This window comes from Perca fluviatilis, chromosome 19 (assembly GCF_010015445.1).
Source record: "Perca fluviatilis chromosome 19, GENO_Pfluv_1.0, whole genome shotgun sequence".
NCBI lineage: Eukaryota > Metazoa > Chordata > Actinopteri > Perciformes > Percidae > Perca > Perca fluviatilis.
Genome location: NC_053130.1, coordinates 19,609,304 through 19,625,775, shown reverse-complemented (window position 1 = coordinate 19,625,775; position 16,472 = coordinate 19,609,304). Strand labels below are relative to the sequence as shown.

The following is a 16,472-nucleotide window of genomic DNA, read 5'->3' as shown; positions in this document are numbered from 1 at the left end:
GTACTGTGAACCTGTACGCTATACGCAGTTTGCTCTGCGATGCTTCACGTGTGTCAGTCAGTGTCTTTATTCCCATCTTAAGCTTTCAGCCACACATCGGCAGGAGAGGAGCCTGCTGTCTGAGGCTGCGGGATCTGTCCTACATCTCGCCTTATGATGATTGCTGCGGCGTTTTTGGTCCTGTTAAGGCCGTACAGCATTCAATGTGTGCTGCTGTTATTGTTGCTTTTGCTTGGGACTATAGCGACAATTTTGTTTTTCTGCTGCTGGCATCGCAGGCTTCGTAATGGAAAACATCCAATAAAATCAGTGCTCTCCGGACGCACCAAGAGCCGCGGTGAGTAACGCAGGCCAGCCGCATCTCCTCATCCTGACAGCTCATGTCTGTACACTGCATGTTCTTGATCTATTTAATAGTCTGTTTTTATCTCTGATAGCAAGCTGCAAACTCATATCTGCGGTATGGGTTGTATGAGAAACACACTAGCCTACTTTATTCGGCGTTAGTAAGTGTGAAGACACATAGGGTGTTATTAGTTTGGAGCCTAAACTATCTGGAATTATTGTTAATTAGATAAATGTATATAGTTGATATCTGACGTGTCATACTTTTTTGTAAATGTTCATAATGTCTCTTAACATCTGTTATCTGTCCTGTAGTTGGCCTCCGAACACATCATTTTCGATCAGAGGTAGGATGAACTTTTTTAAATTATGGGGTTGATTCAGACCTCTGTAATATCTAACAGCTATGAGACATTACATGTGTGAAAGCCCTATGTAACCAATGCTTCATTAGCTCTTCGAGAATAACATGACAAATGATTAACCTAAAAGCCCGTTTCTTTAGACTTTTGACTGAGCTGCATGACTATTTTAAGGACCATGATGTGCGCAATGCGCATGTGTTCTCAATAAATAATGAAGGTGATTGAGCAGTTTCATTCTTTAAGGAGGGTTGAAACTATAGCCTACAGTGTATTCTCAGAATAGGTTAAAACTGAGGTGTAATTGAGCCGATAAAACCCAGTCTGTTTTATGGTACATAGTATGTCATCGTGTTTGATGCCTAATGCGAAAAGTAGCTTCAGTCGCTGTGTTTCCGTTTTACGCACTTTGCTGTCAAAATAAAACTACGAACATTGCAGTCACCAAAATGCATCAAAACAGCCTAAAATCACCACCACCGCTAGATTGCCATCTTAAAATAAAAATGTTACCTTATGTCAAAAGCTGTCTTATATAATTCCCAGGTTTCAGTAATTGATCATCCTGGCATGGTCTATGGAAAGGACTTTAATTGAATTCAAACTAAAACTAACAAAGGGTTTGGTGAAAAGTAATTGTGGCACATCCAATCCTGCAATAAACCTTTAACAAACCCAATATTTATTAAAAGTCCCATATAGGTCTGTCAATTCTTTTGCTATATTACATTTGCATTTCCTACACTGATGCCTTATGATTCTCTGTTGCTTTGAAAGTTGTAAAAGCTTAAGCTTCAAAAGGTTGCCTTCCTTTGCAGGTTATGTTATTGAGCTACAGGACATTGAATCCCCACTGGCTCAGTACTGTAGCTGGTAGGGATTCAGTATCATGTTCAAGGACAATTGCTGAACCGTAATGTTGAAGAACAGTCTCCCTGATCATTTCCTTTAAAAAAAATATTAATTAAAACAATAAACCCCTCCTAAAGAAAAACTAAGGGTCTATCGAAGAAAAGAAAAGATACAAATTTCAAACGGATGCACTGAATGGTTTGCTTTTCCTTCTCCTGTAGGAATAGAAGTTGCTGAGTCATCTGTCTCTAACACTTCTGACTATGAAATCTAGGTCATATACCACAACAGAGCCTCCCTATCTTAAGAAACCTGAATGGAATTGCAATTATTATTCATATTATGATGAGAGCTTTTAATTTATCTTGCTATGTCTGATGGAAGTATAATCTGTTGCCAGCTTGACATTTGCTCATGTTTTCCAGGGCTTCAGGCACAGTCCACGTCATGCAAGAAGGAGCATACATGCTCGAGTGACCGAGGAAAAACCCAATCTGGTCGAGATTCCTGAGAGCGAACCCGATTCGTCATCGACTCTAAGAAAACGCAAAGTGAAGAAGAGAGTCCTGCCAGAATTTTACCAGTCTGTACAAGTCACCCCCACACGCAAACCTGTAGGTACCCCCGCGTTAACTGTAACCATGATTAATACTGATACTGTTTTTTTGCTTGCTCCCCTCCACAGGGACATCGGTGTGCCTTTGAACCTGGTTTCATGGATTCAGTAGGGACACAGAGCAAGTGTTTGTCTTCAGGGTGCAAACCCTGCTCTTGCTCATGTATAGGTCCTATGAAATTGTTATTTTTTGTTATTGTGTTGTCACCTTGTATCCCTGTGTGTATAGTTTAGTTATTGATCATAAGATTACAAATCCGGATCAAAGAACGCATTGTCTTTAGTTGTAATAATAGCCAATCTCTTCCAACATGTGAAACCTACAGGGTTAACAAAAAAGAAAATGGGGATCTCTAAAGTAATTTTAAGGGCCTGCGTAAACGATTTAACGTTTCTCCAATAGTTTCTCCAAGGAAATACAAGTTTTGCGTTAAAGAATTTGTTGACCACCAAATTAAAATGAAACCTGAAAATTAAAGGTGCTTTAGGTAGGATTGCGAAGATCCAGGACTTAGCCAAAAAAATGTAACATCGACAACTTCTCAGTCCTTCCCCCTTTCCGCTAAGCCCAAAACGGTCTCCTAAGCCCCTCCCCCCACAAGGGAGAATTAATGCGTGTGCATGAGCAGTGATTGACACGCAGTTAGACACCCCCCCTGGCCCTGATTGGTGCATCTGAACAGGGAGCGGTGGATTTTTGCAAATCACACTACAGGCTGTAGGTGGTGCCAGAGGAGCCAGATGTTTTTTTATTTTAAATGACCTGCTTCATGTAGTTCTACTCGAACATAGGGTCAGTTTCATCAAATATGACAGAAAGTTAGTTTTATAAGGCTTACCTACTGCACCTTTAAGCCACCATACTCTAGAGTTCACATTTGCATATCATTTCTAAAGGTGTGGCACCTTTCCGTTAAAAAAAGTTAAGTTAAGATAAATATCTCACATTAATAGATCACAGAGCATTAAAATCATTGTATCAACAGCATGGATCAACAGCTCAGCTCTTTGTTAACTCGCCACCATTTTATTTCTTTATGTTTCCCTGTAAATATCTGCACTGCTTCCAAACAAGAGTGTGCTCAACCATCCTTTAATACTTTTATCAGTTTCAGAAAAAGTAAGGTGAGGAGGGAGACAGTATAGCACCTGACCCACATTGATCCATTGCTTCCTGGAAGGGAACCTACGACTATAGGAACAGAGAGCTAAAGAAACGCAAGGCCTCAGCTGGAAACGTAAGGCTTAACCGAGTTGAACCCCTTTGGTCTGTTGGGCTTCCTTTATGCGCTGCTGCTCTAATCTGAGAATATATATTTTCTTGTTGCAGAGAAAAGAATCCTGATCCCACATTCACAAAATCACCAAGTCTGTGGGTGTTTTTGAACGTGTCTGCTTTTGAATGTCTTTTCACACACAACTTTTACAACACAACTTTCCTCCCTACTGCAAAGGGCTATCACTGTTACTGCTGTATACAATTCTAATTTACTGTAGTACAAGACTTGACATGTCAATGATGTTTGAACTATGTTCAGAGAAACGTATTGATCTGCGTGAAGCAGTTGCAACTCCTAGCTTCCGTTGTGTTACAATACTGTAGATACCTTTTTCTTATTGTCATTGTCAGCAAACAATACATACACTTGATTGACTTGAGTTATGTCAATATGTTACAGTCGCCTTTGATGCCTCTAAATCAAGCATTTTGTTGCCATGGGTAAAACAAAATCCATTTTTATTGATACAGTTGGCATAAACAATCCTGTGTTTGTCAGTATTGTTATTCAAATAATTAGTTCAACCACATTATTCAACACATATTAGTTCAACCACAACAAGAATAGAAATTTGGAGATTTAAGGAATCACGAGAGCTCCAAGATGTGCTATAAGTCAGCCGACTTTAATATGTAATAGTCCTTCATAAACTAATGCAGGCCTAGATCAGCCCACATTAGCATGGGTAGCATACACTAAACTGCAAAATGAATAATCCAGAATGTTTGCCTTGCCTTGATGGAACCATATTTGTGTTTTTTACCGAATGACCCTGACCAGTGTTAAAGAACTGCTGACAATTCTTCACATATTCTATTCACAGCAGGTCAACCGGTTGCAGTCCTGTTTTTATGTTATGTACACCACTAAAACAGAGTGTGCAACACTAATGAATCAGGTCATGAATGGTATATTTTATGAATGCGTCTGGATGTGTTATTTTAAATGTGACTTATTGAATAAGAACTGCACAAATAGAGAGAGAATGACTTTTGTATTTCCTAATGGAGAGGATAAGCCTAGTATGGAGTGATGGGAGGGAGTGCCTCTAATCTTACAACTATTCTTATCCCTGTATAGTTTGCTCCTTATATGAAAAACTGACTCAGGACAGCATACACTTATTCCTGTAGCAGCCTAACTAATAATTATTTCATAATAGCGAGCATTAACTTTCTTCGAATCATGTCTTTTTTTCCCCTTTTAGTGGTAGGGATTATGAATAAGTAGAAAGCTGATAAAAATGGCAACACTAAGCTGCCTTTATAGCATTGACTTGTATCCTGATATAAAGTGATGCAACGATGAAAAGGCTGCTAATATTAACAGCGTGTTGCTTTTATCAGCTCTGACCCAGCACTGAGAACAGATTCTCACTACTATTGCTGTTTAAAAATAGAAATGATTTTCTGTACCCCTGTAGATACTGTCAGAAGATTTGAAGTTTATCATCCACATTTACATTTCATGTGCTAGCTCCAAGTTTAATTTTGAATAACACCAAGATAGTCCTGGCTGCAGGGTCATTTCTCAATGTTCACAAGTCATTACTGAATTCTTCAGCATCACAGCAGTCTGTGTAGGTTGCATTTCCCCTTTACATCCTGTTTTATCATTAAGCAAATGAAGTGTCATCATACAGGTATTTTGTGCCCCACCCATCTCCTCCATTAGGTTTTTTTTCTTTCATTTGTTCTGTTGCTCAATCTCAGGTGTGTCAGGGTGCAGCAGGACATTGCAACAGAATGTCATTCATTTATAATTTTCTAGATGAGAATTATGTTGCATTTCTAGTCAGAATGAAAAGCCTGCAAAGATTCAAGGAAGAATAGCACACTATAGATGAGATGGACCAGATAATCCCCGCAATGAGGATGCATTTAAATGGTATAGGGCCTAAAGAACTTTTTCTTTTAATTAGATTTTGGTTGAATTGGTTTAAATTTAAACCCAGTTAAACCTACTTAAACCAAGTCTAATCCTTTTTTTGTGCTCCCATGGTCCTCTCCATCCTCTCAGGTAATTAGCTCAACATATTTGAACGCTTTCAGTGCACCCTCAGTGGTTAACGCCCTATCTACAGTGCAGGCAGTTATGTAAATGTATCCAAAGTCCTTTCAGCACTCTACTCTCTGTGGATCTGTTTTGAAGCCCTTTTGCCATGAGAAACTGTGGTAGCCCTTGCCCTCTTATTACCCCCGATTTTGATGTAGCCTATTTGTAGCCACCCAGCACCTTTGTGCAGGGATGGCGCTCTAACACTACCGTCGCTCTTGGAGCTGCTACTGCTGTTGGATACCGGGTATGACGCGGAGACACATGCAGTCTGCTCTCCCATCACGGTCCAGCTCTGTCTCGACAGCACACAGCGCACCATCCGCTCAGCCCTCTGGAGATCTGACATCACCTCACATCCTTAAATGCGTAGATAAGGGACGAACTCGTGGCCGGAGCATCCTTCAAAGGGCGTGGCACCTATTTGGAATTGACGAACAAAATGTGTGACAAGGGTGGAAGCTAATAACGCGCAAATAGGATTGTTATTTTTTTTCTTCCAGCTGACAGCTCTCCATGTATACAGTGGTAAGTCTTATTGTTGACCTGGCGGGGGAGCCAGATACTATTGATTTCACATTGCCTTGGCTCAATCTTTTATGGTTATGGGTTATTGCAAGCTGTTGGCGTCCTCACACCTACGCCTACATTACGCACTTTGACCCGCGATGGTGAGAAATAATGTGATTTGTGGTGTTAGTCCTGTGCTGTGTTCTCATACATTTTGGCTGTGTGTGTGTGTGTGTGTGTTTGTATGTGTGAAATCAAGACTAGCATTGTTCTTTTTCTTTATCCCCGTTTTCTTTTGTCTCAGAGCTCCAGTTCGGGGAACCCTTCCCTGCACTGCTCCATGTCATCCTCGGCGGATTTCTCAGACGAGGATGATTACAGTGTTAAATCTGGGTCGGCATCACCTGCACCCGGGGACACTTTACCCTGGAACCTGCCTCGACATGAGCGATCCAAGAGGAAAATTCAGGGAGGATCCGTGCTGGATCCGGCGGAGAGAGCCGTGCTCAGGATCGCAGGTGAGTGGCAGTCTCCTTGTTGTTATCAGTAATGTAATGAGAAAAACAATGAGCGAATGCTGCAACGGTGCATATGGGGCTGCATATGAGCATAGCGACTTGTTAAGGTGTAGCCTATAGCTTCTCTTTAGCCTGCCTCCAGTTTTATTAATTTTATTTATTTATTAAGGTCTGGATTTGGGGTACATGTATAGGTATTTTTTGGTTGGCTCCTATTCTGGATATGATGCTTTAAAATGAATCGTATGGGTTTTTGGATGTGGTGCAATTTTTTAAAATTTTTTCTTTGATTTTCACAATTGGTAGCTTAGGCTACTTATTTTTTTGTGTTTATATGCATATATATAATAAATTGGCCATATCTATCCTGTAGCCTACTATTTTAATATGAAATAGGCCTATTTCAACAAAAGTTGATAGCCTAATAAAAATCACGTTGGAAGATAGACAGAAGAAATAGGCTATTCTGACGTAGACTCATGTTAGTTTCACATTTGATGACATTGGGGGACTAAAGTTTTATAGCACTTACTTATTTTATAATTATACTTTGATTGTCGCTGTAGAATCCCTGTTAAATATAGTCTACAGTGAATCACATTTCGATAGGGACCGCTGTGGGTGAAGTTTGGCACCTTACAGTGACATCGGTGACAGCTATAGCTGTATATAGGGCTATTGGCATCAAAGACACAAATATAGATTACTTTCTAAATCCGTCAATGTTTGGAGTCTTTGGCACCTTGGCAGGTGGACAACTATGAAAAAGATCGTGGTACAGGCTACATGTTACGAGCCGGGTACAGTTAGCCTAGGCTACGCCTGACTAGGAAAAGTGTCAATTGCCACACTGTAAAAAATTAACAATTAATTCAGTCTGTTTTGGCATCTTATTTTACCCAATGATGCCACTTCCTGTATATTGGGTTGGACTGGGGGATATTTAGCCTACTGTTAAGAAAATAAGATTTAAGTTTTATTCTAGTGTAGCCTACATTTAAGTTAAGACTCAGTTGCTCAATTTACTTTTTAAGGCAGATTTTTTTTGCAGCGGAGCACGTCCGGCAGTCCTTCCTATCAATCTAGTGAACTCCGGAGAGGAAGTGTCGCCTATTGGTCAGAGCGCAGACAAGGGAGGGATGTAGGGCGTTTCCTTCAGCGCAACAACAGCGCCGGTCACTCTTGAGCACATACACAAACACACACACGCGCACACACACCCATACATGCATATACACACACACTTACACACACACACACATACATACATACATACATACACGCGCTGTGTCCCTGTCCGCCGCGGGTGTGTGTCCAGTTTGTGGAGCCTGGGTTATGGCTCAGTACGGACCGCAGGCTTATGGTCTCTCGGACGAACAGGAATACCTCCAAGCGTATGAGGATGTTTTGGGAAAATACAAAGGTAGGATCAATGCTGATTGGATCTTGTTTAGACTTTGGGACGATGAAGAAATTGCCTGATTGCTGCTTGACAGTTCAATGAATGTCAGCCTACCCCCTCTCTCTCTCTGGTGACTGGCTGGTCTTAGTGTCTTTATCCCTGCAGTGGAAAAGTGGGAATATTTCCTGCATGACATCACAATTAGGTTGCATTTTAGTAGCTAAGACAAAGGCTTTATTATGAGTGTTTTTTATTATCTCAGTTGATCATTAGATTAGAGGATTTTTTTCTCTTGTTTAGCTTTAAATAGCCTATGTCTGTCAAGCCAGATGATTACAGTATCTGCATCGTTTATTGTCAAATTGAAAGCTCAAAAATCAGGTCTGTTGTTTGAGCAAATCCTACTTTCACAATGTAAATGATCTATTTCTTAGGCTGAATATCATTGACTGAATATTGCTCAGCTGACCTATGTGGTGTCTCAAGGCAGACAGGACAATGACATAGCAGGGTGAGGCGTTAGCTCATAGCTCATGTCACTCCATGTATCTGCTCCTTTTTGGTCTATATATTTCATTAATTAGAGCGAATCCATCACACATCAGAGGTCTATGCTATTCACTGTCTCTTTGACAGCTAAAGCTCGCTAACAAAATCACATGCACTCTGAGGCCAGGCCTTTGGAGATCTGGTGGAGCTGAATTCAAACTGACAGCAGTGGTTTTAACCCTTGTGTTTCCTCTCCACAAAAGAAACCCAAGTAAAACAATAAATAGCATATACAGTGCACTTTTGTACTGAATGCTCGCCCTCAGCGTGTTCTCTCTCTCAGCTGTTGAATATTGTAGCCAGCAGGGCCAGTCAGCTGTGGTATAAGGCTTACACTGACTGGACTCTAATATGATCATATGATGATGATGATCATTAGGAATCTGTGGCTGTTGTCTTTAGGCAGAGGAGTTGTGACACACTATGAGCTTCTATCACTAATTCTGCAAATAGGTTTTACATATTATATACTGATTATTGGGGGATATTCGACTCCCCTCCAGTTGTTGCATGAATGATGGACTTTTTTAAGAAGGGTAAGGCGTTTTTCGGTATTTTCTTGATCATTTTACTAACGATTTATGGATGCGTTGTATAGCTTCACAAAGATGCTTATGATTTTTGTTTGTTGTCTCAATTTTATCATTTTGTCACATTTAAAACTGACTGAACTCATTTTCTTATTAATATTATTCTGCACATAAGCGTGTGGCTATTAAGTGATCCTGGCACAAACGTAAGATAAGCTGTTGGGCTAAGCTTTACTTCTAGCAAACTCATCTAAGACCCTGTTTCCGTCAGCAAAAAAACATTCCAGCTTTGACTGTTAAAGCAGAAATAATGTATCAACATTCATTTACTAGTAGATCAGTTAGGGAGAGGGGATTCCAAATTCATAATTTCTTATAAATAAAGTTGTGGGCTGTCTGACAATGGTGGAGAGTGATGATTCACACGTTACAATTTTCAAAAATAAAATGTAATTTTTGTGAGAGGAAAGCTTTAGAAGGTTAGATCTTAGTTTGCAAAAGTTATTGTATGCAATACCGTAGTAAGCAGTGTATTTGAGTTTACAAGACACCTTTTACCTTCCTAAAACAATTTAGTATCCAATGTTAATGTGTCTTTCCAGTCATGAAATTGGCTTAGAACTATATTTATTGTTTTCATGAAAAAGTTCGATTGCTTCTGCAAAATGGAGATATTTTTCTATATGGGCACGAGCTAAGTGCCACAATAAAAATCACTGTTTTTATTGTGGCTTTAGTTTTATTTAGAGTTGTTGGGATCACCCAGAGCCCCGAGCGTCTGTCCATGTGATGCATAGAGAATTGCAGGAAGACATTTTCATAACAAAATCATCAACAGTAACCAAACAAACCAAACAGACCAGTAAACAGCCAGTGGGCCTGCTTTTAAAAAGGAAACAGAATCGTCTTTGTCTCACCAAATGAAGATGTTAGATTGGATCTTTTTCATATTTAACTGTTGATGTTTTGGCAAATGTACTGTAACTTATTGTTATTATGTGCACTGTTGAGTTTATCTTTATGTGGGTGCTTGTCACCTGTTGTCTGCCAGAGTCAACAAACACCTCTATCAGTTTCAGAGAAAATGTAATAACTGGAGGAAAAAGATGTACCGGCTTCATAGTAGGGAGTGAGTGTGCTATGTGGTGTGTTATGGTGTGTGCCCTTGTTCACTACTAGTGGGGCCTTTGGTAAGCTCTTACTAATATAAATCAATTAAGAAAATCAAAGAAACGCTGTACGAAGTTCTGTACTGTGTTTGAAAGAAATGCGAGTTCAGAAATTTTGGTGACTAAGCATAATAATTACCATTGACTGGGAGCATGTATTTAGTTCTTATGACTCCAGCTGTAAGAATGCCACACTAATTAGGTATTAGAGTTAATAGTACACTTAACGGAGGATTTGCTGTGGATCGGGCTGAAATGCAAGCTTTACAAAAGACCGTAAACTTGAGGAATGAGTTAAGGACTCTGTTTCTTGAACACATACAACAGTTAATGGCAGTGGCTGTGTGGGATCACACTGTTCCTGCCAAGCAGGCTCGGCAGGCAGTCAGCATGAAGTGGCCATAGAGTTTCCCAACAGTTGATCATCCTCTGACATCAGGGAAGATTTAATGGATTAGAAATTAGGTGGTTCAGTCAGCTCTTCTTGCAGTTCATTTTGTTTTTAAGTTGCCATATGGCGTAAATTGTTTAATCAGATTGAAAGTACGGTATATTTATAGAGTTAAATTCAAATAAGCATGGCTTGTTAATTGAGAACCCTGCAGATTTAAATTCAAGCTGGAGAAACTTTTTATTTTCAGAAATTGTGACCGGCTTTTCCGTTGTCATGCACAGATGTTTTTCAAATCCTTGCCAAATAATTGTTTTCTCAACTTGTCTTAAAAAAGACACTATTTTAAAATAAAATAGACTAAATAGGGTAGGCTACTAGTTTAAGAATCAACTGCCAGATGACAGCCATATACAGCACAGAGTTGGTCTTTAGTAGCCCGGCTCTGTAAGTTGTGTGTTATAGGAGGGTGTGGTCTGTCTCTGAATCATTGCAGTCTGCATTATGTCTCAATTTCTCATTACAAGAAGGATTTTTTGTAGATACATTAAAGAAACGTATGTTTATTAAAATCAACCTTTTTACACTTGGATTATTTTGCCTTATCAAACACAGCGACGAGTGAGAGAGCATTGTGATTTTTTGCACAGTCACTGCCTTTGTCCATCCTCCTGGGCCTTGCCCAGCCCAACCCCTCTGCTCTATGTCGACAGCCCACTCATCACATTCAAATGGGCTAGTGGCCCACACACAGCAGGCTGCTACCATACAAAAGACACTTTGTTTTTATGGGAGCAGCATCCAAGTTCCAGAGACTTGTTCATCTGTCAAGTTGATGGTTTTGATGCTCCTTTTTTTGGCTTTTCATTGAACGTCAAGGAGCCACACTTTTTGAAAGTGTGACTCTACCCATCTAACTCAGCCCACAGATTAACATTCTGTACTGAATAATGGGAATGCACAGTTAGCCACTGTAGCCTCCAAAAGCACTAATCTACTAATTTATATTGTTCACAAACAATAGAAACATGCTTCATAGGTTTAAATTAAACTTAGTTTAAAATCAGTTAATCATAGTCAAAAGAAAGAATACCCCAACATATTACATGTAGCACATACATGAAATGACTGCCAACCATAGATATAAAATTAGTGGACGTAGCATCTGTGATGTCACCTATTGGTTTGTGAACTTCTGTTTAGAATTTTTGCGATGCGGGTTGGTTTTTTTGTCATCCAGAGTTTTACCTGCTGATAAACGCAGACCTCTGGATACTGCTACCATTCATCTGCATGTAGGGTGGAACAGGAAATCAGCAAACCAGCTAATGCTAGCGGTAGCGGTAGCTAGCTAGCTAGCTTAGTTAGCAGAACGCTGAATAAGGCATTTCTAGGTGACCAAAATGTCCCAATTAACTATGATGAAGTGAAAACACACGGTGAGAAGGTCAAAGTTCAAGATTAAAACACGGACAACACCCATAAACAATTTCAAAGCCATTTTAATGTACACATATGCATTGCTAAGCCTCTATCATGATTGACAGGTTGCCGTGTAGCCACGCCCCTAAAGCATCCCCAAGTTTATCGTCTCATTTTTAAAATAAATGGGACCATAATTTACTAAATGAACATCATGCTGTATTGAAGAAGACTTGAAACTAGCGATTGAGGCCATAAACTTATTATGAAAATGTTTATCAAGGTAATAAATCAAGGTCAAGTGTCATTTTACCATAGACCTCTATAGAAACTGACTCGTTTTGCAACAGTGCGAGTTGCCCTCTAATGGAAATGAGATAGAATTCAGGTTTAAGGCACTTCCGCATTGGCTTCACTTTTCAAGCCAGGAAGCTTCGTCCATTATTATTATGTAGTCTATGCTGCCAACCAATAATTTTCCACTGTAATGAAACAATTTCTTAGTTAAAGCCAGTAGCATTTTATTTTTTATTTCCATATTAGGAGATAAAAGGAGAAAAGGATTTGGCTTGGCTTATTATGTATTTCATAGCTGGACAATTGGAACTAACCTATTTAAACTAACATACAGTAGTTCTGGTTTAGCTAAAATGTGAACAGATATGATTTAGATAGTATAATTGTTCTCATTATCAAGGGTCATTTCACAGCTACTGCAACCAGAACCCTTGTGCTAAGTGCTAATGGCTAATTAAGGGCATTCAATTTTTGGATCAGTGTCCAACTCCAGCTCAACTTGGTGCTTCATCATTTCACATTAACATATAGCAGCTGCTTGTGGTTTCATTTTACAGGTTTCACCCACAGTATATGTTTTCTCAGATCAGTATGTCCGTTTAAATATCTGAAATATATCTGGTTGTTTTGCTGTTATTGTCCATCAACTTGACAAGGTTTTATTTGGAAAACAAAATGTTAAAAAATAAAAACATCTTCCAGTAAATACACAGTACAATATATACTTATGCTAAATCATATTGTTGTTGTGGCCAAGCCCCTCATTGATCTAATCAATAGACTATTTAAAATGGGCAGTGTAATACGAAACAGCAGAGCTCTCAGAAAGCTTTTTATTGCTCCATCAGTTTTTAGCTACAGAACGTCTATGTTTTATTTAATCTTTAATCCTGTATTAGTCCTAGATTTATCATTTAGAGATATACATGCACTGTCCTTCTGGAATACGTTTGATTTATATCCTTCACGTATTGTAATGAAATATAACTTAAATGCAGTCACATGCAGTTGCATTATATCTGTGTCTGAGTGCTCACTGTTGTATTTCTAAATGTTGTATTTATATGCTGTCATGGTGATGGGAAAACCAGCATGACTGAACCTCATTCCACAGCTTTGCCTAGCTCCTCTTACATGAGATCATCTTGTGTGTCTCTGTCCCAGCCATGACTCATACTCTGTAGCCTCTCCTCTCTCACTCCAGCAGCATCAGCCTTCTTTCCTGAATGCAGCAGATGCTGGGAAGCAATCCCATACTCGCAGTAGGAAACAGATTTCTCCACTGTTTCATAAATGGCCAGGAAATAAGTACTTACATCTGTTTTTGTGTTGACTCTAAAATCTACCATTTTAAAACCATTGCTATACTCTCATGAATTGTCATATATCAGTTGTGACTTGTTAAAAGAGATATAAGAGAGAGAGTGTAGTGTGAAGATGCAGGCCGCTGACAAAATTAATGGAAAAACCTGAATAAATGAGATTGCAAATGCTAACATAACATACTATGGCCTTCATCGTCACCAATTCTAAACCCAGTTTAACACCTATTGTAGATTTTGGACTGATGTATTGAGACAGCGCTCTCCACTAATCTCATCAAAACACACACAATATCTTTCAGGCAAATTGTGTTTATTTCTTCAGTAAAATCTACGTCAAGGAGCAGTGAAGCTGTTCTGCCAGATTGTGGTAGCCGAGCACCTAATTGAAACAATTCATTTCGGGTTTGGCTCAAGCTACTCCCAAATCTGCTTCCAATAGATAATGTAACTCTCATCTGTGAAGTTTTTTGTGCCATTGTTAAGTAATCATTAGTGGTTTTCAAATCATCAATCGTTGATGTTGAATCACAGATTTTTTACAATCCAAAATTTAATTTACACAGGATTACCTTTAAATATACAATATATAATGTTCTGCTGCTACGGTTCTCTTAATCAAAACTGTGAATGTGAACACAGACTTTTGATGACATTGTGAAGTTGCTTGGGATCATGGGAGTTGTTTTCATTGTTAAACACCATTGCCAATTAAAATGTATCAGTGTATGGTTGAGTTAATCTATTATAGTTGTATTCATGTTACGTTTAGTAACATTTATTTATGTCATGTCATTCTAATGAAATGGCTGCAGTTTTTCCCACACATCAATTGTATTTGTTGTGGTAGTTGACCTGTTAGCAAGCAAGCAAGCTAACATTAGACTGCAGCTAAAACCACAATATCACAATATATTTCACATGTCGGGCAGACTGGAGACATGCAGATGGCCGCTGTTGCGCCCTGATTTCATCCAGATGCGTGGGCCTGGGGTCGATATGGTCTGTTTTACGATGGATTAGCAAACTTTCTGTTATTGTTGTTAGCACCCAGTGCTGGGGTTTATGCTGGCAGGGTTCGGGTTGCTGTCACTGTTACTATTGTCTGCTCTCATCCCTACTGAAGTCTCTTAGCGCCGGGGAGTAAGGCAGATGGTGCGCTAGATGGCTAATTTAGTTAGTTAACTAGTTGACTATCCACACAGCAACCGTTACGTGGGGAATTTTAAATTGCTCATATTATACTCATTTTCAGGTTCATAATTGTATTTAGAGGTTGTATCAGAATAGGTTTACATGGTTTAATTTTCAAAAAACACCATATTTTTGTTGTACTGCACATTGCTGCAGCTCCTCTTTTCACCCTTTGTGTTGAGCTCTCTGTTTTACAGAGTGAGACATCTCACTTCTGTTCCTATATTTGTTGGGAGGCGCACATGCGCAGTAGCTAGGTAAGCACTGCTAGCTTGTCAGTTGCAGAGCATAAGGTCGTGCCATGCTAGCAGCTAGGCGAACATTATAACAAGTGTTACAAAGTGACGCACGTTCGTCAAGTAAGTAAAGGCTGGACTACAATAGAGCTGTTTGGAGCGGTTTGTGAGCAGTGTTTTCTCTGGAAGATAGTAAAAAAATTATTTTCATAATCATGATGCACAACCATGTTGATAGCTGACTATGCAATTTGCTAAGATAGGGATAAAGGCAGCCTGTTATAATGTGTCCTGCTCCTGGCACTTACCAGTACCTCTTGCTGAGGTGAAATTAACTCTGCTGTTTGTCCCTCATCATGACCAGTCACGTCTAATGATGTAGGCCTACTCTTCTTCCTCAGTTTTTTTTTTTACACGTAGCATATAAGTGTATTAGCGCCCCCTGCAGCTGTTGGCTGTTAATATTGCTTTATTAGACTTTTTTTGTGCCGAAGGTTGGACGGTTCTGGACTTTTCCCGAACGCACAGATTGTCAGTCCGTCCCTGTTGCAAAGTGGCATGTAATTAATTAAAAAAGTATGCAGTGTGGCAGAAAAAATTATGTATTACTGTTACTAAGTATAATTATTTTACATTGTATGATTTCCAATTTCTCTCGAACGTATCATCTGGTATTTCCTGTGTTTTGAAGGAAGTTAGAGCAACTATTTTTTTTTTATTCAAGCTTTATTGAAAGACGTGGATATACAGCAGGAAACAACATCTTCTTTACATCTTAAGAGTCTACGTTCATAAACGAGCCAGGGGGTTACTAAGTTAGAGCGACTAGAGGCGTTATTATGGAACCCACGCAACTTCGAGGCAAGGCCCGCCCTTCAATAGCATTCACACAATACGATTGGCCAGGCGTCCATCTTCTTCGTAGGTCGGGACTTGCCTAGAAGTTATGTGGGATCCATAATAACGCCAACTAGAGGGGTCAAAGGTTATATGACGCCTTTGACAGGCGACCATACGCTCCGTGTCTTAATTCAAATGACAGATTTCTGAATATTGTTTGAAACATTTATGAAAATGTAAGTACACAACTAAAAATATATATAACATGAGTATAGTCGTTTTTAGACTTTTTAAAGCAAAAATAGTACATATATCTTTAAGTCTTGATAAGGATTCTACATAATCTGAGTAAGAGTCGGGAGGAAAACATTTCCTCACATGCACAAATATTCACTCATATGTGGCAGTTGCAGCTGTTGCACATATGCAGGCTTGTATTGGAGTGTTAGCGTGTGTGTGTGTGTGTGTGTGTGTGCTTGTAAGTTTCGTCCATCCCATTAGCTGTCATTAATGTTTCCTCCTCTCCTTGACTTTGCTTACTGCATTTGTAGTGATAGCTCTTGCATGAGGGCACTTTGCCAG

At 39.4% G+C, this 16,472-nt stretch overlaps 1 protein-coding gene across 3 annotated transcripts in view; it reads left to right on the top strand.

The window, feature by feature from the left end:
- Nucleotides 1-78: 78 nt before the first annotated feature.
- Nucleotides 79-16,472, top strand: part of dst (dystonin) — a 107,193-nt gene continuing 90,799 nt past the window's right edge. The window contains exons 1-4 of one of the 3 annotated variants that reach the window (XM_039784873.1): nt 79-337; nt 661-692; nt 1,985-2,173; nt 6,325-6,538. In XM_039784873.1, coding sequence (XP_039640807.1) covers nt 154-337; nt 661-692; nt 1,985-2,173; nt 6,325-6,538 — 619 coding nt within the window. In that variant the 5' untranslated portion in view covers nt 79-153. Of the gene's footprint in view, nt 338-660; nt 693-1,984; nt 2,174-6,324; nt 6,539-7,749; nt 7,962-16,472 lie in introns of those variants that run through there. The other 2 variants (XM_039784875.1, XM_039784874.1) reach the window with 2 other exon arrangements.